Source organism: Rattus rattus, chromosome 6, assembly GCF_011064425.1.
Source record: "Rattus rattus isolate New Zealand chromosome 6, Rrattus_CSIRO_v1, whole genome shotgun sequence".
In the NCBI taxonomy this organism is placed as follows: domain Eukaryota; kingdom Metazoa; phylum Chordata; class Mammalia; order Rodentia; family Muridae; genus Rattus; species Rattus rattus.
Genome location: NC_046159.1, coordinates 60,085,242 through 60,108,198, shown reverse-complemented (window position 1 = coordinate 60,108,198; position 22,957 = coordinate 60,085,242). Strand labels below are relative to the sequence as shown.

Below are 22,957 nucleotides of genomic sequence, written 5' to 3'. Positions count from 1 at the left end.
AACCTTTAAGATTCGAATCTTATACCTGCTTATAATTCTGAGGAGGCCAAGATGGGACCACTAACAGTTTAAGGCTAACCTGGGCTACATAGTAAGTCCTTCCATCTCATAAAAGAAAAGGTCTACATCATGTTTAAAGGACCTTACCAGGGAGTCATTCTCCGGAACAATCTCCCTTAAGTTAAACATTTGCTTAAGGTAGGCTGTGTCTACTACAGAAGTAAGAAGTTGTCTTGCTGGTGGCTGTGACAGATCCCACTCTGGTGGCTCAGTAGGGAGAGAGGAGCCATTGTCAGGAGAGGACACCAGCCTCTGGAAGATGTGCATGCTCCTTCTACAAATGCCACTCCGCCACAGCAGGGGTCTGCGCCACCCCTCCAAATCTGCAGGTTTGTCCCATGATTCTGCCAACATCTGTGGTCTTTATTAGGGTCTGTGTTTCTCTATGACCTACTTCCTGTCACTTCTTCTTGGCCTGATTGACGCATCTTCCTGGAGAGAGAAAGAGGCTTGACTTTTAGGAATAGAACAGCTCCCATTAGTTGAAGCCTTCTGTCATTTCAGCCTGTTCCTTTGAACCCAAACAGTACAGGGCTGGCAACTGCTAGAACAGGAAGAAGACAGGACAAGATAAGTCTCACTTCCCACAGGGAGAAAAGCCACAGGCTTCATAGCTGAGATGCTTGAAAGACCAAGAACACAGCTCCCCTGTTGGCTCCCGTCCTCTGTGGAGAATGCCCAAGAGGCCAGAGAGCAGCCCGCAGCCAGACATAGTCTGTAGGCCAAGGATAGAGACAGACTGTCCAAGGACAGGCTTTATCTGAACCTCAGCCTTGAGAACAGGATTGCAGTCAGGTGGGGGCTCAATTCCCATCCCAAATATGGGATGTGACATATGTCTTCCCTTGTGAGTGGGCCTGGTGTCTACACGGCGGTTCACCCCATCTTGACTAGACTGGCACTCGTCTCTGGAGTTACCAATCTCTCTCTCTCTCTCTCTCTCTCTCTCTCTCTCTCTCTCTCTCACACACACACACACACACACACACACACACACACACACACACACACACACAGAGGCTGGGAATAGCCTAGCCAAAGATGCTTTCTGGGGCCATGGTGACCTCTGACTCAGCAGAGAGTAGACCAAAAGTGGACGAATGGCCTTGAAGGTAAGGTCATTTGCTTTTTTTGCGGAAAAGCGTGCACGAACTCCAAAAGATCATTTGAAAGCGCGGAGCAATGCTCTTGCTCTCTTAACTCGTGGCTGCTTCAGTTCTGTGCACAAAGATTTCAGGGAATGTTTCACCAGTGCTGGTTGTCACCTGAGGAGCTATTTTCAGAGATGTCAGGAGTTTTCTGAAAATCTCGTTCTATAAAAACCTTTTCTTTGGGGAGATGAGGAAATTTGCATGAATCACTATCGATATTTGGTCCCAGCAGCTCCCATGTTGGGGTGGGGTTAGTAAAATTCTCTTTCAGTTTATAGTTAAATTGATGGGTATCTGGATGACCCAGTCTGTCTGAGGATATAAGGGGCAGGTGACTGTTCTTCTGTTTCTATGCTCAACTTTCATGGTAATTCTGCACAATTGGCCAGCATTTACCCCCAGAGGCTTTCTCCAATCTTCCTCTTTCCTTCCCCCTCCATCTCTGACTCCCATGCCATCATAGCAGCAGATAGTTATTGCCTTAGCACACTTGGGAAACAGTTTCATCTTCTAGGCCAACTATGATCTCTTAGATATGACTGCTTAGAAGGTTCTGGGAGCTGTAGTTGAATTCAATGGGAATTTTGTGATTGATTAGTAATGTCTGCTGGGGATCCAGCATGGAGGTATCTCTATGTATGTAACCTATTGTGTCATTGGTCAGGATGTTGGTCCATTTTTTCTTAGAATGAGAAAAAAGATGTATTTCCTAGGCCTGGAAGTATTCTTACTTATGCTTCTTATTTTTGATGCATTTCTTGTTTGTTCCTTGGTTGCAGTGATTAAATGCTGACCAAAACAAACTTAAGGAGAAGAGATTTTTTTTCTCTACAACTCCTGATTACAGTCTATCACAGAGAGAAGGCAAGGCCAAGACAGAAACCACAAAGGAATATTTCTTACTGGCTTACTCCTCAAGGCTTGTTCAGATACCTTTCTACTATAGTCCAGACCCCCCTGCCCAGGAATGGCATAGTTCACAGTGATCTGGGCCCTCCCACATCAATCAGCAATCAAGAAAATTCCCCCCAGACATTCCTACAGGCCAATCTTATGGTGACAATTCCTCAATTAAGATTACCTCTTAGCCGGGTAGTGGGTAGTGGTGGCACAAAACCTTTAATCTCAGCACTTGGGAGGCAGAGGCAAATTCAGTGAGTTTGAGGCCAACTTGGTCTACAGATTGAGTTCCAGGAAAGCCAGGACTACACATAGAAACCCTATCTCACAAAAAACAAATATTGGGGTTGGGGATTTGGCTCAGTGGTAGAGCGCTTGCTTAGGAAGCGCAAGGTCCTGGGTTCAGTCCCCAGCCCCGAAAAAAAAAACAAAAAAAAACAAATATTACCTCTTACTGGAGATCTAGATTTGTGACAAGTTGACAAAATTATGACACCTGCCTTGTTAGGAAAATTTTTAACAGTACTTGGATTCTTTAAAAGGACGTGAGCCATATAGAAGAACTCCTGAGAACACAGGACTGGCATCCCAACAGGGCAAAGAGCCTGTGAGGGGATGGTCTGGCCTGTCACCTTCATGATAGTCTCAGGCATTTGCTGTCCTCAAAGTCAAGAACAGAAAGGGGCAGAGGTGCTGGGTATGAAGATTGGATTGATAAGTTCTTAGGTCTTCCAGAAGTACCCCTAAGGGTGTTCCAATGGCCTCCTACCAGAAGGAACTCTGGACTCTACCATTTCTAGAGAGGACAATTCCTTTCCCTTGAAGACACGTAGCACTCCATCAGTGGGGACAATTGTCTGTCCAGTTCTCTCCATATGAAAATGTCACAGGAGATGGAAGGAGCTGGTGACCCACACATGGACCTAAAGCTGCTTCCAAGCCGGTGTCTTTAGCACAGGGACACGCAGAGCAGAGTGCAGTCTTCAAGTCTGTGGGTTTGCTGCTGACTGAGTTTATTTGCTGTGTCCTCCTATCTGAGTCTCAGGTGCCAGTCCCTGGTGGTGCTGAGGTCACCACCAAGCAGGATGGTACTCTGGGTGAGCTTCCAAAAGGCCTTTGGGTTGGTATTTTCTTCCAGAGATAACATGGCCTGGGTGTTCCTGGGGATCTCACAGGGCAGAGAAGGTAGCAAAAGTCTCCATAGCTATGGTTCATATTATGATGAAGACTGTGCGGGATGCCCACTCAGGAGCCCCACTTACACATACCTGGAAGACCAAGAAGTTAATTAGCCACCATTCCCTGTCACGGTGTGATGACAACCAATATAAAAGCATTGACCAGGTCCTGAGAAGGAATGTCTCTAGTATACACCACTGTGTGATAGGGGAGGCCACAGGAGCAAGGCCTATGGCCCTGAACCAGGATGCTGGATTATCTTGCTGTGTCCAAGGCTGCTAGGATGCCTGTCAGCCTCCACACGGGAAGGCTTCTCTGGAAGACTCCTTGCATACAGATCTGCCCATTTCCCCAGCCTCTCTGACACCTTTTCTGTGCCCTCGGTTCTAGAGATTGGGGTTTTCCTCTGCTCCCTCTCTTCCAGCATGTTCTATGGTTAAGATCAAGGGTGAGGATAGGTGGTCCTGCTAATGGAGATGAGTCCCCAGCTGAAGCTGGCCATTGTTTGTTGCCAGAAATCCTCCACAGCAGCAGCTTGTTGAACACAGACTCCATAGTGACCCAGGACTGACAGGAGATGGCCAAGCCTTGATCACTGCTCATTGTTGGATGCCAAGTGGAATCTAGGCATAGCTGATATGTCTCCACTTTCATAGTCAGGGAGCCAATGGACCTGGATGGTTAAGGATCTCCCCTTAATCTCAGTAGGGTCTCTGCATGTCTGGAAGAGCCCACCCAACTGTTCAGGATGTAGCCTTCTTTGGAGGGGGACATTTTGCCTGAAGATAGGACATTAGAGCAACTAGACAGTTAGAAGACAGGGGAATGCCCTTACCGTGTCATCATTACCAATGGATGTCTTTTTTGGTCTGGTTTATAACTGAATAGGCTATAACTGAATAGGCTATTTTTTTAGAGCAGTTTTGGGTTTCAAAAGAAATGGATCAAGAATCCCAGAGCTTCCACACGCTCTCTTGCCTTTTCTGCTACCAGGACCTCTCATTGGTTGTTATGTCTGTTACAGTTGACATGCCAATGCTGATATGTTACTACTAAGTTAGTAATATTTAGCTAAAACTGCTTTAAAGATCTATTTTACTTTAAGTGTGTGTGCGTGCGTGTGTGTGTGTGTATACATGTATGACTGAAGGCCTTCAGAGGCCTGAAGAGGGTGTTGGTCCCCCTGGAGCTGGAATTATAGACAGTTGTAAGCTGCCTCATGAGGGTGCTGAGAAACAGACTCAGGTCCTCTGATAGAGCAATGTGCACTAAGTCACCCCAACACACACACACACACACACACACACACACACACACACACACTATTTAACTACAATTAAATATAGGCAACAGCTCTACTTGACATTAAGGTTTATATATGGTGGTGTACATTGCAGGGGCCTGGAAAGACTTGTAATGATGATTACGGTGTGCCATTAGAGCATCACTCAATGTGGGCTCAAGGTCTCAACATTCCTTGTCTCCGGCTGCTCATCCCTCTCCTAACTTCTTAGCCACCATGGACCTCTTCAGACCTCTACACGTGTGTCTTTTTCAGTTCCCATAGGGAATTCCCAGCCATTCCACCCCAGCTTCATTTACTTCGGGAACCTTATGGTGTTCATACTCTCCTGTCTCTTGATAGCTTTCTATTTGTTGATGTATGTGTACATGTATGTGTACATGTATGTGTACATGTATGTGTATGTGTATGTGTGTATGTGTATGCGTATATGTGTATGTGTATGTGTGTATGTGTATGTGTATGTGTATGTATATGTATGGTGGCATATGGATATTATATACATTCTGAGATAGATAGATAGATAGAGACAGACAGACAGACAGACATATATGAGAGAGATCTGTTCATTGCTACATAATACCCACTGTGTAAGCATAACACCATTTATCATTTACCTGTGGAAGACATCTTAATGGTGTCTAGGTTACAGCAATTAATGGACAGCATCTACAGACACTCTGAGGAAGGTACCGTTTCCTCTCTTTGATACACAGCAAGAGGCGTTATGGCTTGACCCCCTAGCAAGACTCAGGCACCCAAGCTTGAAGTGGCCTCACCTCGTCAGCTTCTCTGAAATGAGGTCTGGCCATTAGGCTGTCCTAAAGAGCACCCCAAACAGGGATGATGCAAGACCCTCATCCCATGAACCTTCCTCTGCAGTTTCAACATGGAGTCCTGTCTCCTTCCCTCCTTGTTCCCATGAGCTCCCTGCTATCGTGAGATTTGAACCAGCCTAGCAGCAAATATCCCACCTTCCTTTTCCTCCTTCTCTCTCTGTTCTTTCCCAACAGGGGGGTGACTATAGAGAAGATGGGGGGCTAGCAGTGTGCTCCCACCCCACCCTCCATGATGTCTCCCATAAACCTGAGGGATTCTAACTGTAGCTCTATTTTTTTCTTTTTGATGTTCTGAACTGACATTAACAAAAGTCACATAATCATCTGTCCTCAAACTGAGTGGGCAGCGTGCCCAATTCCCTACCAGTGTCATCAAGACTCACAGATGAGTCTTGGAGACTCAGAGAATGTAAGGCACCAAACAGCATTGCTACATGTGGCCACGTAGCACGTGGCCTGAGGACATCAGGGCCCCCCAAACTAGGCTGTGGACCAGGAGAGCAGAATGCTCTGTCCCTCAAGACCCTAAGGGACAGTGCTCCAGAGTGGCCTTTGTCAGCCTCCATACTATCCAGGCAGGCTTTGTGCTGTTCAACTGAGGTGCCTCTGGTTCATGAAAAAAAAGACAGACATACAAATGTAGATGGACATGGAATGGGGTCAGAGCTGGCAGGAATAAGAGCGTCCCACACTCTCCAGGATGGAGTCAGTCCCAGTCTAGCCTCTAGAAGACCATTCGCCAGTCTCTGATGAGGGACCTGTCAGCTTGTGTGATTGTCCCTAGCTCCTTTCCCCTGCCTCTTGGCTACTTCTGCTCAGGCACAGTTGGGGGCTGACAGGCCTGGGGTGAAGGGATTTTCCCCTTTAGGGGCTAGAGTATCTTAGCTAAAGACTCCAACTGCATCCTATGAGGAGCAAAGCCCCATGCATTATGGAAATGTAGTATCCTTGGCCTACCCCACTGACTATCAAGAGTGGCCTTTGTCATTGGTACAGTAATGAAATCCCTGTGGAGTTCAGATAACCCTGCAAGCGCACTGCCAGTGAGAAGAAGCCTTGGCAGGAAAAGGAGGGGGTTGCTGGTTAGGGTCTCCTGGTGAAAGGCGGCAAGACACGGACACACACTCACACACGCGCACACACACGCACGGGCACACCCTTCTTCCTTCCAGCCCTTACCTTTTCTTACCCGTCCTTTCCTGTTTTCCTCTGGGTCACTCCCACTTCCCACTTCTGGTACCCTGTCAGTCTGCAGTGTAAAATGGACCCGCTGAGCTTAGGGGGCCTTCTAGGCATTGCTTCTTCCTCTCTATGATCATGCTTCCTGACTAGCCGTTTAGCTACTGTCCCTTCCTCCCACTTGCTTTCATACCCAGCCTAATACTGCAATGACTTTAATCCTGCCAAGTTACACTTGCATCTGTGTTGGCCCGAGAAACACCCTCTGCAGGGCGGTGCCAGGGTGTCCTGAGTCTTGGGGAGTTGTCACTCACTTGGGAAATGGAGCAGAGTTCAGGGACTGTTTGCACATTCCTGAGGACTGCTAAGCCCCTGGGCAGGTGAGATATCAGAACATGGGCTAGCCACCAAGAGGGGAGTATGCCCAGCAAGCATGAAGCTACCCACAGGCTAACATAGGCTAACTGTGTTGGTCAGTGTCGGGCTCGAAGGATGATTTGGACCACAACAGGCCAGGAAGACTGAGATGTCCCAGTGGGCCACACAAACGGGGGAAAGGACTCATATCTCTGTGGACCTCAGAGACTAGCAATGGCTTCCACATTTGCTGGCAGCAAGTGTACTCTATTCGTAGCAGCAAGGACATAAGAACAATTTCACTTGTCACAGTAGCAGCCCGGGACAGTTCCTTCATTTTTCAGTTCAGGTGAAGCAGATCCTTACTGTTGGCACAGGAAAGGATTTCTGGGTGAGCCAAGATAAAGCAGAACCAATATTTTTAGAGGTATTTTAAAATATAGACTTTGAAGTGATACAGTTAAGACACTCAGAGATGAGTGTGTGAGCTTCTCTGAGAGAGAGAGAGAGCCTCCTTCACCGTTTTTACAGTAGTCGTATGTAGGATTTGGGTGGTTTTGAAGTTGTCATCTTCAAAGGATGTCGAAGGAACCACAGTGAGATCACCGGTGGTTCCCGAAGACAAGATCACGCTTGATAAAGGAAAAGTCTAGCTCACAGGGTTTCAGCAAGGTAGGCTATTGCCAGGAAAAGTCTAGATCACAGGGCTGCTGGAAGGTAGACTATCGCCACTGTAAACCAATGTTTCTTTTGAGAGTCCCAGAAAATGGAAGCGTAGTCGGCCCTGCACAAAGTCATCCATGTACAGGCCTTAAGCCTGGCCCCTCACTCTATTGCTTATGTTACAAACCTTCCCACCGCATCATAAAGCTTGCCTCTTCCCTGGCCAGAAGCTTTTGGCTCTGGAGCGAGGGGCTCCTTTCCCTTCGAAGGTCCCTATTATTTCCCCTGTCTTTCTAGCCTGCCTCTTTCTTCGCCTGTTTCACGCTCCAAGGCCCTGGGCTCCGTGGCTGATACTATAGCCTTGGCCACTTGAACCCTAGTCTTCACCCTTCTCGGGCCTCTTCCAGAGACACTTTCAGATCTGAGTCAACAGCAGCCAGCTGGCACTGGTGTTTGGAGCACTCACCTTGGTACACTGTCTTTGCCATTTCCGAGCTGGGCCCAGGTAAAGCTTGTTGGTGACTCAGCACCTGGGGACTCCAGCCAGCAAGGCTACCTCGCAGTTCCAGGAACCCAGATGGGGGTGGCTGGAGAGGCCCCCGAGGAAGAGGAAGCCTGACTCAGGACCCAGCCCAGTCCTTTGATAAACCTGACTGTACGGAAGAGATCTAGAGATGGGCTCCCTCCTGGCAGAGAAGGGCACGGCACAGATCTTGTAGATAGACCTTGCCAAGGGCCTTCCTTGCCCCAGGACACACAGGCAGCTCTGCGCCCTGGCGAGTAACTGACTAAGCCAGAGCTCTGTTGTGAGGCGTGTACGCGGTGTGTGCGCTCGGCGGGCAAGCCTCAGCAAGCAGCCCAGTGAGCTGGGCTGCTGAGCGGGTGAGGGGTCGGAACAAGGACCGGGGGTCTTTGTGACATGCACTATCTCTGGGCTCTCACGTGTCCTTCCGAATGGAAGCGTCTCAGTGGGACAGGGTAGGTCTCCTGCAAGCACCTCTCCAACTTTTCCCATTAGCTGGGTTTCTGCTGTTTGATTTACCTCGGGGGGGGGGGGGGTTCCAGCCGGTCAGGATGCACCGCCTCTTTTTGCGGTCAGGTGGGCTCTGCCAACCTCGGGTCTGTGATGTCATCAGTTTTAGGCATCTATAGGATAGGACCTAAACTCTAAACAGCCCAAAGTACACTGCAAGCATCGGCTTGACCTTTGACACAGGGAGAGACGATTCCTAGGTAGCTTTTATAAATCTGAGACTATGGGGAACAGGGTCTGGGCTGTGAGAGGGAGAGAGAAACTGGGAACCCCAGATGGTCTCTGGATGTGAGCCAAATGGGGTCCATCACTGGTCCTGGCACAAATGGGCATCCGGTAGCTCAGGGAAGTCAAAGGCCCTGCTCGCAGGAGTGATGGGCACATGGCAAGAAGTGGGGGCATTAGCTGGGCTCAGGAAACGGGGCAGAATATCATGGGGAACAAATCCCTGGACCTGGGAAGAAAGACTATGAAGTACACCTGACAGGAGCCCCTCAGATGTTCTAACTGCAGCTCCTGTCTGTGGGGTGCCTCTTGGTATCAGGAACTGCTTCCGCCTCCAGCAGTGACAAAGGAGCCTGAGCGCACACTAGTCACACTGGCTTCCATTAATACACTCGGGTCTCCTTGGAGCGGTCTGAGAGAGCCAAGACTGAGGAAACAAAAACTTCCCCGGGGAAGATCGGGGGTCACTGGGCAGGCCAGTTCCACAGCCCACCCTAGAGGAGAACCTCTGAGTCATGATTTTCCATACCGAGGGAGACAATGTAACACTGCCAAGTAACAGATACAACTATTTGAATTTCTACCTGCGGCTGCTCAGCCTCGTCATTCAACAGGCCAGCTTCCTGCCTCCAACCCAATGATTTGGACTTGAGCAAAGGGTCAGAGAGACAGACACTGACAGATGGATATGGCACTGTGGGATGGGCTGACAGAGGCAGGAGCGCTCTGGCTCCACTAGGGCAGACCAATCACCTCACTCCACCTTGAGCTCCTCAGTTGGGGTTGTTTTAAACTAGAAGGGTGGCTTACAGGAAAAGGACTGTGTGGGCTGTGAGTGATGGGCCTCTATGTCCCCCATCTCTCCAACACCTATTCGGCCATGGTAATAAATACTCAGTCACTACTTGAATGAAAGAATGAGAGAGAGAGAGAGAGAGAGAGAGAGAGAGAGAGAGAGAGAGAGAGAGAGAGAGATTCAAGTATGCTTCATTTCCCCTGAAATCTGAATAAGAAAGAAAACCCAGAGACGTAGAAGGCAAGGAGTCTAAGCAGGAATTCTGGGTAAGGGTGGGTTTCTGGGATTCCCTCTCAGGTTCCCCATTATCAACTCCGGCTCTCTTCCCAACAGGGAGACTTCTTAGAGAAACTCAGTCAAACCAAAGTGGGTACCAGATATTAGGCCAAGTATGGGGATAGTGGATGCAGGAAACACCACACTCCAGGGACAGACGGATAAGTGGGACAAATCTCAGGGCGGAGTGGAAGAGGGAGCTGAAAAAGACAAGATCGTTTCCCATAGGTGAGCTGACCTTGGGGTGTCAGACATGGCCTCCTCAGGGAGTGAGGTGTTGGGGAGTGAGGTGCCAGCATGTGAGAGAACATTTTAGAGACAGTATTACTGGCCCGTGTGCATACACAAGTCACATGTATTTCCAAGCACAATGTGATGTTTTAAAGTATGGCTGTGATCGAGGAGATTAGCAATCCACTGCCCTAAACAGCTATTGATAAGAGCAGGCAAGTGTGGTGGGCGCAAGCCTGAGGCCCAGCACTAGGGGTATGGAGGCAGGATCAGGAATCCAGGGTCATCCTTGACAACATAGGACATTGAAGGTCAGCCCGGGCTTTGTTAATCGAACCCTGTCTCTAAAATAAAATAAATGAGAAGAAATGCTTGCTCCATGCCTGCAGGTTTCTCACAAATGCCTTAATTCCTGTGTTACAATGACTTTGTCCAGGAGATGGATTCTGTGACCTTTTACAATGAAGGAAAAGAGGCCCCAACAGTTACACACAGGTCAGAGTTGCAAGGACCCCAAGCAGTGGGCTGAGTGAGGGCCTTGGGATGTCTGACTGCAACTGGGGAAGGCAGCGGGAGTCTAAGCACTAGAGAGAGTACATCTGGGGCCTGATGGGTGTGTGTGTGTGTGTGTGTGTGTGTGTGTGTGTGTGTGTGTGTGTGTGTGTGTGTTTGTGTGTGGAAATTTGGGGAGAGGCTGGTCTCAAACTCACAATGTAGCAGAGGATGATCTTGAAGGAGGTTGACCCTCCTTCAATCGCAATCACCTGTACTGAGACCATGGTCCAGCACCTCCATGCCTGGCTCTTAGGTTATGTGCTTTAAATCTCGTTCAGGACTCCAGCCTGGGTTATGAGTTGGGAAGGAACCTGGTCCAGAGTGCTGGCTCTTCTGTGCTCTCTGTCTCTCTGTGTCTCTGTCTCTCTGTGCCTCTGTCTCTCTGTGTCTCTGTCTCTCTGTGCCTCTGTCTCTCTGTGTCTCTGTCTCTCTGTGCCTCTGTGTCTCTGTCTCTCTGTGTCTCTGTCTCTCTGTGCCTCTGTGTCTCTGTGCCTCTGTGTCTCTGTCTCTCTGTCTCTCTGTGTCTCTGTCTCTCTGTGTCTCTGTCTCTCTGTGCCTCTGTCTCTCTGTGCCTCTGTGTCTCTGTCTCTCTGTGCCTCTGTGTCTCTGTCTCCCCCTTCTCTGTCTCTGTGTCTCTTCCTCCCCCCCCAACCCTCTTCCCTCATCTCAGCAGCCATCAAAAAGGCAAGGCGGGAAGGCCTCAGAAGAACCGGTTTGGCAACTGCTGTGCTTCCCTGAGAGGCACTGAGGCCTAGACTGGGGAGGCCGGGATCTCGGTATGGATGAAGTGTCCGTGTGGGGGCTGGCTGTGTAGGAGGGCTTGGCTTGGATTGCAATGTAGAGGGAGGGGCTGACCTGGTCTTCAGCCCTGCCCGAAACAGGAGGAGGCGGAGGAGGACGTGAGTTTATTTTTGACCTTGTGACTTGGGGAGCAGGCCCTGTTGGAGGGTGATGCCGGTGTTTGGGGAGGGAATCAGGACAAGCATCTGGGAAGGTCTTGGTGAACCCAGCTGCTTTTACTGTCTGCCTCTGCTTCAGTGTAATAATGGGGACACTACCACTGGCCCAAGTGTCTTGAATATTTAGAGGAAAGATCACAGATCTCAGATTTCTTGCTTGCTTTTTTACCTTAAAAAAAAAAGACATTTTAATTTTTAAGTGTGTGTGTGTGTGTGTGTGTGTGTGTGTGTGTGTTCGCATGTGCGCATGTGCACGAGTACGTCTGTGTGTCTGTGTACACACCTGAGCTCAGGTACTAAGGTGCTGCTGGATCCCCTGGAGTTAAAGGAGACTGTGAGCCACACGGTGTGGTGCTGGGACCCCATGCAGTGCCTCAGACTGCAGTACCTGCTGCCAACCGCTGTGCCATCTCCAGACCCACACCCTTTCCTCCTCCCCTTCTTTTTCTTGCTTTCCCCCTCTCCTTCCTGCTGCCTCACATCTTCCTCACAGTCTGACCCTCCTTTTCTTGCTGTGTGGATGTTTGCTCAATGTTTGATTTTATTGGGATAAATAGTGACTTTTTAACATCCTAAAGCAAGGTCAGTGTCCTGGCATTCCAGTGGGCTTCAGCATTATGACCCTGGAGCTCATGTGGTCTTTGTTGCTGCTCCCCTGGATTCTGGGGAGTTCTGGAGCATGAAGGAGCAACCTCAGGGGCAATCCGGTCAGCTGCCAGGCCCAGAGGGAATACAGTGCTCTAAGGAGGCAACGTACCATTTCACTTCGCCTTTGCCGCAGTCCTCTGAGGAGATCCTCTTCTTGTTTGGCAGAGGGATTTCAAGGCTTAGCCCACTTAGAGTATGTCAAAGCTTCCCGCTTACTGACTGATAAGGGCATGATGTGCATAAACCCAGGACTGTGGCAAAGTCAGGGTATACGGAAATCAGAATTCAGAAACTGGCAGATGCTGAGATGCCCAACCCCTTTGCCTCTTCACCTCTCTGTCCCTGAGAATCCCTCCTAGACCTAGAAGGATGTGGAAAATTCCTTTGAGCTTTCAAGTGATGCTGGAGGGTAGGCTGAGGACCATTGACATACAATCACCAGCTCATCAGAAGATACTGCCTTCGACTTGCCAATATGATGTTAGCTGCTTAAGGGACCCCAGAGGTTGGTAGGACAGGCAACTGAGACATCCAAGCTCACTGCCTCTTACGGGTTGTGACTTCCAGATGGACGAGTAAACCAGCGAGTCTGTACTGAAGACAGAGCAGTGGGGAGAACCACGATTTGATGTCTCACCCAGAGCCTGCTAGTTTGCATTATTCCATGTAAAAATGGAAGATAAAATTATCATAGAAGCACCCCTTGCTAAGACTATGTGTCCACAGTGACCATTGCCTGACCCCTAATTCCAGGCAGAGGACTTACTCAGAAGGGGTCAAAACAAGGTTGGTTGTCCCCACCAGCTGGCTAAGAAGGTGGACAGCCCTCTGTCTTCTTAGCTGCCTATAATCTGGAGACTTGGCCAGTCTCAACCAGCTCGGCCACCTAAAGACAGACCTTATATTAGAAAAAAGAAACTGGCCCATGCATGGTGGCACATGCTTCTAATCCTAGCTCTTAGGAGACTGAGACAGGAGGATTGCTGTGAATTCAAGACCTGCCTGGACATTGTGGCAGAAAAGGAGGAGGAAGAGGGAAGGAGAGGAGAGGGAGAGGAGGAGGACCTCCTAAAGAAACCTACTGTCTGCCCAGACTCCCCATTCTACTGAGCATGTCTTACCTCAGCCAAAAGGGAAAAGGAGTATTTGGCTTTGGAGGGGGTTGGTTTTGGTTCTTTCCTTTTGAAACAAGGACTCAAGTAGCAGATCTGTCCTCACACTCCCTATGTAGCTGAGGATGGCCTTGAACCTATGACACTCTCATCTCTACTTCCCGTGTGGGGTTAGAGAAGAAGGCACGGCCACACCTGGTTTATATGGTGCTTGGGAAGGAGTCTACAGCCTGACGCTGTGTGGCATCTTCTTACCTACAGAATAAGGCACCACACAAGCTGTGCGTCCCTAGTCTGAAAACCTGAGGCCCAGAGCCTGAAAGGACTTAAGTGCTCACATGGGGCTACATCTGACCTTTTGGAATGGGTCACAGTCACCAGGCCGGCACCCTAAAGTTACTGAACCAAATGACACTGAGTCTCTTCATAGGACATACATATGAAACAAATTAACTTTCTATTTGTGACTTTGCTCCTGTCCCCAAGATATCTTAATATCTGCATACAAATATTCCAAAATAAAATTCCAAAAAATCTAAAAAACACTGGTCCGGGAAGATTGTTTGATCGTTAAGGTGGTTGCCAAAGATAGACAGCTCCCTGGGGCTCACTGGAGATCCAGGCCAGGCAAATGCCCTGTGTCCCTACAAACTAACAAGGGACTGGAAAGATGACTCAGCAGTTTAGAGCCTTTTTGGCAGGTCACAACCATCCTTAACTCCAGTTCCACACCGCGTCAGGACCCACCCACCTCATGACATGGTGCTGGCCTTTGCCTGTGAGTTCCCCACCAAATTCTCCTTCTTGATGTCAAGGTCCTTCCTGTGAGTTGGAGGGCTGCTCTGGAGATTGGGTGGCTATGGAAAGAGCCCTCTGTCTCATGAGGCCATCTGTTTAAGTGACTCATTCTTGGGTCTCTTGTCTTTCCAAACACCTTGCCTCACGGTCCCCAGCGTTCTCTCTGTCCTGTTTGGCCAGTTCCTCTAAGGTTCCTCTGCGGCTTTGCCTGACTTCCTCGAGGAGCTGGTGCACAGCACCCCTGGGCGCAGGGCCAAGTGCAAACTGACACCTCCTCCCAGGAGAGATGGGGAGGCTCTTCTCCGCTCTGGAATTTGTAAGGCAAGAAAGATGCTCACTGGTCTGTGTTGGCAGATCTGGGTCACCCATTCACAAGAATTCTTGTGCCACTGGGAGCCTGGGTGACCTTGTGCTAAGCTACAGGGCCCCACTGGGGCGGGGGTGTTCATATCTTCAGTGGTTCCCCCTCTGTTCCTAGTTGCTCTTCACCTCAAATGAGAGAGAGACAGGAAGAAGAAAAGGCTGGCAACCACCCCCCAAGGGCTCATGTATCCTTCCATCCCACTCTAGCCCAGCTCCTGTCCACCCCCACCCGATGCTGTTCTTCTTTTTTTTTTTTTTTCCGGAGCTGGGGACTGAACCCAGGGCCTTGGCGCCGCTAGGCAAGCGCTCTACCACTGAGCTAAATCTCCAACCCCCGGTGCTGTTCTTGAACCCAGAATATCTGCACCCAAAGGTACCTGCTGTGACCGTGATCCACTTCCCCATCTTTCTTTGATCCCAGAACCTCACCCAACCCAGTCCTTCCCTCTGAAGCCAAGCACAGAAGTCCAAACACAGGAGTGGTGTGGAGCTCTTGCTGGGTTCCCACTGAGCCATTCAGTTGAGGAGGTGAGAGTCTAGGAGCAAGCGCGGGCTGCAACAGAGGACAGGTTAGGACACACCTCTGCTGGGGCAGCCAGGAGCCTGAAGATGCCCACCTCAGAACTAGGTATTACAGCTGAGTGTCCCCAGAAGAGGTGATTGCCAGCCGATTAGAGGATCCTGTCCCAGACTGAAAGAGCAGCTTGGGTCCCCGTGCAGAACTGTCAATCTCAGTCAGGCATGGGGCTGAAGCATGGACGCCCCTGCCTTAAGACCTAGGGGAACAGGAATGCCCAGCCTCTCAAAATGTCATTTCCTAAAACTCCATCATGGATAGACGTGGAGTTGGCCCCGCTTCTGCAACCCCACAACACCTGGGTCAGCCTCGTTTCTATCAAGAGTTTCTGAGTGGCAAACAGCAATATCATAAGTGTGGAGAGTTCACCTTGCCTCGAAGCCCAGGTCCCGGTGTGTGTTGGGAGCAGACACCAGGCTTCCCTAAAGATACACTTCCGTTGCGTGTGGCTTTTCCCTCAGCACTACCCGCTGGCCTCCTTTTCTTTTTGAAGTCTGCAGTTGGGATTTCCCACTTTGTAGATACTTAGGCATGAGAATGAAACCCTGGCAGGACAGCCTTGAACGGATGCCTGTCCTCGAGGGAGGAGAGCTGGCTGGGTGGCCCTACAGCCTGCCTTCCCATCCTCAGGACCAGTGCCAGGTGGCTTTGACACTCAGCCTAGAGGGACTAATGGCTCCTTCCTGCTGCTGAATCTGAGCCTACACTATATCTTTCTGAGCCCTGGTGGTGACAGCCAGTGCTGTGGTGGCCCCTTGGCTTCTCAGAGCCTCGTGTCTGCCAAGGCCACTTGTTCCTAGAAGGCCTTCAGACACCAGGCCACATGTGGAGATTGCGGGCTCCCCAGCACATACAGATGGAGCAACCTTAAGGCCTGGCTTATGGGGAAACTGAGGGCACAGAGAAAAAAATCTCAAGAGGAGAGGCTGTAGCCTCTGGAAGACCCCTAGGTCTCTGGGTTAAGCCAGGAGGGTCATACCCGGTGGAAACACACCTGTTGGTGTGTCAGACCAGTCAGGGCACAGTCACTTACCAGTGTCTTGCACATCGCAAGTGGTCAGACTCAAGCCTCAACTTTGTGTCGGAGCCTGGGCAGATTTCTGAATGTTTCTAAGGTTCTGTTTCCTGGACATCCCCAAGGGTAGGGAGGCTGGGAAGAACCTACATCTAGGGCAGTGAAATGGACAGGGCAAGAATGCAGGAACCTGGGCAGGTTGCAGAATGGTGGAACCCCACCTGCAAAGAGAGGCTCAGCCTCATTTTGCCTGGCCCAAGGCCCATAGCAGCTAGAGTGGAACTAGGGCATCATGGGAACCGAGAGTACAGATGAGAGTACAGAAGGGAACTATTATTGTCACCTCTCTAGAATCATAAATAAAAGCAAAGTGTTGCTCGTTCCTCAGAGGAACATGTGTTCTCTGTAGTCATTAATTAATTCCTGAAATGCCTTCATGAGTTTGGTAATTGGCAGCTGACAGGTGAGAAAGAAGCAGAGGGATGAAGGAGTTTTGTGCCAGGCAGGGACTGGCCCCAGCACACACGCAATCTCCTGTCTCTGGTCCTGAAGCTGGTACAGCCAGGCTAGGTGCAGGGTTTATGCAATTTGCCCTGGCAGGAAGGGTTCAGGCAGAGAAGTGGCATCGGGGTCACTCAGTGGTTGGGGACAGTTGTTGACAGGCTGGTCATACTCCCTGTCCTGAGATATGCCAGGCACCTCCATGTCAGCTTTGACTGATGATGGGTCACTGGCTGACTCCAGCCCACAGTGGCTCTTGGCAGTGCCCACAGCGTCAGGACGTGACTGTCCCACAGCTCTAAAGGCACAACCTCCAACTTTTCCTGGCTCTGGCAGGAACGGAACTGGGTGTATGCATGGCAGATGTCCCTTTGAAATGTGACTGGGGAATCCTATGAACATGTGGGCTGTGGGAAGGAAACACTTTCTCTGAGAAACAGGAGCCCACTGTTGGACCCTCAAAGATCGTGTGGTAGGAGGCAGACAAGACCTATCTTGATTTCTGCAGTGGCTTAGGAAATCGGTCTTCTAGAATGATCTGCCTGAGGGACAGCCTCCTTTGCAGGGCTGCCCGAGACATATCTCTGCCTTCAAGATTTGTAAGAGCTTCCTTTTTATGGGAACTTACCACTCTGTTTCCAGAAACTTCCACTACTGTAACATGAGGACATGTACAGGTCACCTGTTGGCAGAGGTGGCCTTACGGGTCATGTGTGTGGGTTTGACGCTGTGCTGTCTTGGAGTTCTCATGAGTATATTAGAGTCTGTGTCTCATGATGGAAGCCAATAGGAAGGAGCCTTAGTTCCCAGGGTTCTGCCTAGTGCCATCATTGGGCTTCCATTCATGGGTCATTGTCCCTACAGTGCTCAGCACCTAATAGGGTCTGGACATGCCTGAATATACCCCATGACCTCTCAAGGAAGAGTGTAGTGATGGTTCTCGTCATCTGTCCTCAACCAAGTTCCTCATACATCTGTTTGTGATGGTGCAATGCTCTGAGGTCATCATTCTCCATGGCTAGGGACAGGTAGTCTCAGAGAAGCATGGGTACCTTACTAGCCCCCAGCTATGTCTCAGCACATTGCTTCAGCTAGAGGGGAGTCTAACCGTCATACAGCGGCCCCTGTGTGAGTACAGAGGTGCTGTACCCAACCTGTATCCTCACACCCAACATACCCAGCAAAGGGGAAACTCCACAACAGGTGGAGAGAGACTAAGGCAGAGAAAGACAAGGACAGTCCTCTCTGCTTCCTCGCATGAGCATTAAATTCCCAGTCTCGGCACAAGGACCCTCTGCTTTCCTTTGCACCGAGTCCCTCAAAGAAGGTAGCCAGACACAACTATCGACCCCTTCATAAAATTCTGAAGTCTTTGCCTTTCAAAGAAAAGTCCATTCCTGAGGAGATACTTACCCACCCTCTCTGCTTCCCCCACAGGTATCCTGGTAGCTGTGTGTCAGGCTCTGGAGAACAGCACGTCCCCCCTGAGTGGTGAGTCCATCCTCCCTGGGTATGGATAGGGTGCAGGTCCTGCCTCTCCTCTGGAGAGCTCCCTCCCTGGGACACTCCCCTGACCTTGAACCCTATCTGTCTCCTCTGAGCAGGCAGAGGAGAGACTAGTGGGAGGTCTTCGTGGCCCAAGGGGGCTGGTGCATGCTTGCCTCAGGGGCCACCTATTCAGAGTCCTTTGCCTGTCTAGACGCCCAGTGTGAGCAAGTGAAACGGGCCCTGCAGGGAGAGCTTGAAGCTGTTCATACTGGACCAGCTTGTGTGATGATTAGATTTCTGAAGCTCCTGCCTGATTCTGTCCAGTGACACTAGGTTTAGGTTTATTTTGTTGTTGTTGTTTAGGCTGTTATATTCTCTCTCTCTCTCTCTCTCTCTCTCTCTCTCTCTCTCTCTCTCTCTCTCTCTCTCTGTGGTTTCTGTTTGTGCATAGTAGTGGCGGTCTTAATGATTTTGATTCCTGCTTTTCTGTGTGTCGGGACAGGAGTGTGGGCATGTATGACAGGCACTTACCACTGAGCCATCTGGCAAGTACCAGATGCCATAGCAATACTTACAGCCTGGGTGTGAGGGAACATGAGGCCAGGCAGGACACGAGGCCACTTGTTCTGGTACCCGATGGGAATATCACCAGGCCGCTCCGGGGACCTGAGATGCTGTGTGTGTGTGTGTGGCCCTGCTCTGCCTTACACCCTTCTAGACCCAACTGTGCACTTCAAGCATGCAGGCTCTGGGGGTGGGCCAGCCAGGTGGGATGGACCTGCTGGCTACTGAGTCCTGGAATGGTGGCAAATGCTAATGTAGCCGTCGGTTGTAAAGGCATTCTTGACAACGTTGCCCCATCAAGTCTCTGTCTGTTCACATAGACACACAGGGTCTGGGGATATCCCTCTTGTGTCTGCTCCCTTGGGGCCTGGGAGTGACTCGTGCTGAGCCTCTTTGGAGCACTGCCCCTCCTGGCAGACAAAAATGGCAGTGCCTTCCCCACCAGATGCCTCAGTTCCTTCTTTCCCTTCTGAATTTCCTCCTGAGGGACTGTGCCCAACACCAGCATGTATTTAGGGTTTACCCCCTCACACAGAGGCCCCCAAAATCTGCTCAGTCTCCTGCTCTGCTGTCTGAAACTGTCATGGCTGAGCACTCCTGGAGGCACTGGGTGGCAGGCCAGAACAGAGGCCACACTGTGTGCTTTACAGATGCCACCAAGCCACTTCTCTTGGGGACAAGCAAGGTGGCTACCTGTCCAGTCTCTGGCTGCTCTCAGTTGGGTGGATGATTTAGATGTGGGACTGGTTCTGGTTCTCTCTGGTTTTGCACACTTTATAACCTGGGTCCTGGGACTCGGGGGGGGGGGCAGCTGTCAAGTTCAAACAGTGGTGACTGGGTCATAGTGAACTCTCCAAGGGCTGGCTGACTAAGCAGGGCTTGCCTGTCTCACTTTCTCTTCTTTTAAGTGACTTTAACAATAGGACTGCTTAGTCCGTCCCACCCCAATCTGCCTCCCCTAGGGCTGAACTCCTGAGGTGGGGGTAGCTCACGTGTCCCTGGGCATGTTTGGGTTCACGTGTGCGGAAGTATGCACGTGTTCACATGCAAGTGGAGGCCAGATGACAGCTCTCAATATCATCCTTAGAAACGCTGTCCATCTTTTCTGAGAGAGGGTCTCTCAGTGGTTTGGAGCACTCTGATTGGATTAGACCAGCTGGCCAGCCAGGTCCTTCTGTCTCTGCCTCAGGGCACTTGAATTAAAAGCACTCACCAACATCCTTCTCTTTAAGGTGGTTCTGGGGATTGAACTCAGATCCCTACACTTGAACAGCAGGCACTCTACTGACTAGGCCATCTCCCCAGCCCTCAGTTTTAACTTGTGAATATTTTGGAGTTTTCTTATGTCATCCGATACTTGTATTTCTTTTCAGGTAAACACTGTTTTGGGGAAATGTATTTATTTATATACTGAGTGACTTCAGTAACTGAGCTCCCCTCCCTCTGAGCCCTGGGTATTGGTGGGCTCATATACTAAATTCCAGAAGCTTCCATTAGGTTGTAAGACAAGGAATTTCAGGACTGTAGCAAATGGGCATGGATCTCCACTCTGTTGGCCAGAACTAGAAGCAAATGGGTCTACCTTCAATTTTGATAAATCCCCAAATGGCCGCTGTGCAGCGAAGGGCCTCTGGCACTCATAGGGTGAAACCCAGCATCACAGAGCATTGGGGAGAGGAAATTGCAGGCTCCATGTGCCAACCCAGGGTGGAGCACGGGCTCAGAGGAGCCCAGGGTCTGACCAGGAGCTTTTTTTATGCATTGGGGGAAGCACTGATGCCATTAGAGCAGACAGTTGCCCTGGGCCTTCCTTGGTAAGATCTTACTTTGTTCCCTTTTCTTAGATTCCCAAATACAGAGGGCGGAGGGGCCCAGAGGTGTGGGAAACTGGGTTGCATCATCGAACGCTTCTCAGGCATTTACTTTGGGTGGGACAGGGAAGAACACGGAGCCTTGGGGAGGAGGCCAGGATCCTGTGGTGGGGCCCACTTGCCTTCAGACTTTCTATGTTCCTAGCATGTTAGTCCTCAAGGATCTGCTTAGATTAGTTCCCTCGTCTGTGGGACTGGGCTGAGCAATGGCCTGAGAATCTCCACATGCTCTCCTGATGGACAAGGGAAAGAGGCCTTGGAGGCCTAGGAGGGAGGCCCTGAGGATGCCTTCACATTTTTAGGGAGCATCGTAGTCAGGGATCAATTGGTGATGCCTGCACACAGTCAGGTAGGGAAGGGGTGGTCTAACTGCCATGCAGGGTTGGCCCTCTATATCTACAGTGCCGCATCTTAAAGCCACAGGGTAAACTAATCAGCAATACCTGGAAAAACAACAAGCATAGGGAACACTATAGACTTTCTTCCCCAAACTGCTTACAAAAGCCACTCTTTCTGTACTGTTCATGTATACAGTAACGAAGAAGCTGTTCTAAATGCACAGGAGGGGCTAGGGAGATAGGGTGGTGCAGATCCTCAGAACCCACATATGAAATGGACAGGCACGGTTCCCTGTGATCCCAGCACATAGGAAAGCTTAGGGCAAGCTAAGCTAGATGAGCTGAGACAGTGAGAGTCCCTGCCTCAAAAAATACAGTGAAGAAGTATGCAGGAAGATACCTGATAGCAACTTTGGGCCTCCATGCACACACACACACACACACACACACACACACACACACACACACACACACACACACACACACACACACTGCACACGCACAAAATAGTAAATGTATGGGAACTTGAGTGTAATGTCCATGTACAATCTACACCATTTCCTGTAAGGACTTGAGCATCTGTGGGTTTCAGTACAGTTGGGTCCTTGCTTCATACAGGACAGATGCATTTGATTCTCTTGGGACATTGCATCTCTAGGGTGCTTTTGTATCTTCAGACCCTAACCCTCTGCTTGCTAGAATCCTACAAAGAACCAGACATCTCTCTCCTTGACCCTCCAGGGGCCAACCTGGCAGGTAACGACACAGCCTGTGAACCTTTCTTGGGAGTGTCACTAAATGCTTACTGTGTCATTTAGACCATAAAATGCCACAGGAGTGAAATCAATGTTCTCCAGTTTGGAACATAAACTTTTATCCTCGTCTGTTTATAAAAGTCAAAGAGAAACATCAGCCGGAGGCAGGGGAGGGTGTTGGCACCCACAGCTTAGAACACGGCTACACCCTCCCCAGGAAAAGCTCTACCCTGTCTTCAAAAGGCACCTTTTCAATGCCCCCTTAAAAAGGACAGAATGCACCCAGTCGCAAAGATGTGGGGCAGCTGCTTGCCTCGCCCTCAGCAGGACTGCACATTCCCAGGCCGCTCATCTGGTGCTTTTCTCATGAGACTCCCTGTAATGACCAAGGAGGTGTGGCGAAGGCCCCTCTGGGCCCCGGGGAGCCAAGTTCCTACCCACCTGCACACTCCTCAGATTAGCTCTCTCCACTTCTGATTCCTCGTGTTTCACCCTGGCCGGTGCCTATGGACTCTGGCCTCCCTGTGTTTACTAGCCTGTTGGATTTAGTATCTGGAAGACTTTTCAAAAATGATGGATGAACATAGAAACATCACCGTGGGGTTCTTTGTAGGTGAGACTTATCACCGTTCTTACTTGCTTGGGGAGGTGTTGCCCAGGTCAGGCATCAGTGGGGACTGTGGACTTCGGTTGAGAATCCAGGCTGGGCTGCACGGAAGGAGGGCAGGTCAGATTAGAGGCGAAAGCCTTTGAAGATTCTGCTTGTTTACAAAGCAGAAGGAACATGGGCCGGCCAGCCAGCCAGGCAGGCCTCTCCTCATTGCTCACCTCCTTCAACAAAAGCTTTTCAGAACTTCAAACTGCTTCCCGATTCCTTTGTCTGCAGTTTTCCCACATGGGAAGCTGAAGTCATTCTAAAATTAGACGGCTCACGTGTTTGACCCAGGTACACGGTTCACCTGTTTCAAATCTGCCTCTCGAACAAGAGGCCTGCTATGCCACGGCGAGGGATAAAACCACACACACCTGTGTGCGGTTGCACAGCGCTTGCATAGAGAAGCAGGATGACATGAGCCTTCCTGCCTTCCGAGGTACACTCCTTCGTCAGCTACTTCCTCATTTTACCTGCTGTGTGTGTGTGTGTGTGTGTGTGTGTGTGTGTGTGTGTGTGTGTGTGATACGTGCCTGTGCCTGTTCATGTTTGTATGCATGTGTGTGCNC

At 50.2% G+C, this 22,957-nt stretch overlaps 1 protein-coding gene across 1 annotated transcript in view; it reads left to right on the top strand.

Annotated features, from left to right (window-relative positions):
* Tgfa (transforming growth factor alpha) overlaps nucleotides 1–22,957 on the top strand; it is an 81,952-nt gene that overhangs the window by 17,023 nt on the left and 41,972 nt on the right. Inside the window, exon 2 of the mRNA XM_032906174.1 lies at nucleotides 18,158–18,211. Coding sequence (XP_032762065.1) covers nucleotides 18,158–18,211 — 54 coding nt within the window. The remainder of the gene's footprint in view (nucleotides 1–18,157; nucleotides 18,212–22,957) is intronic.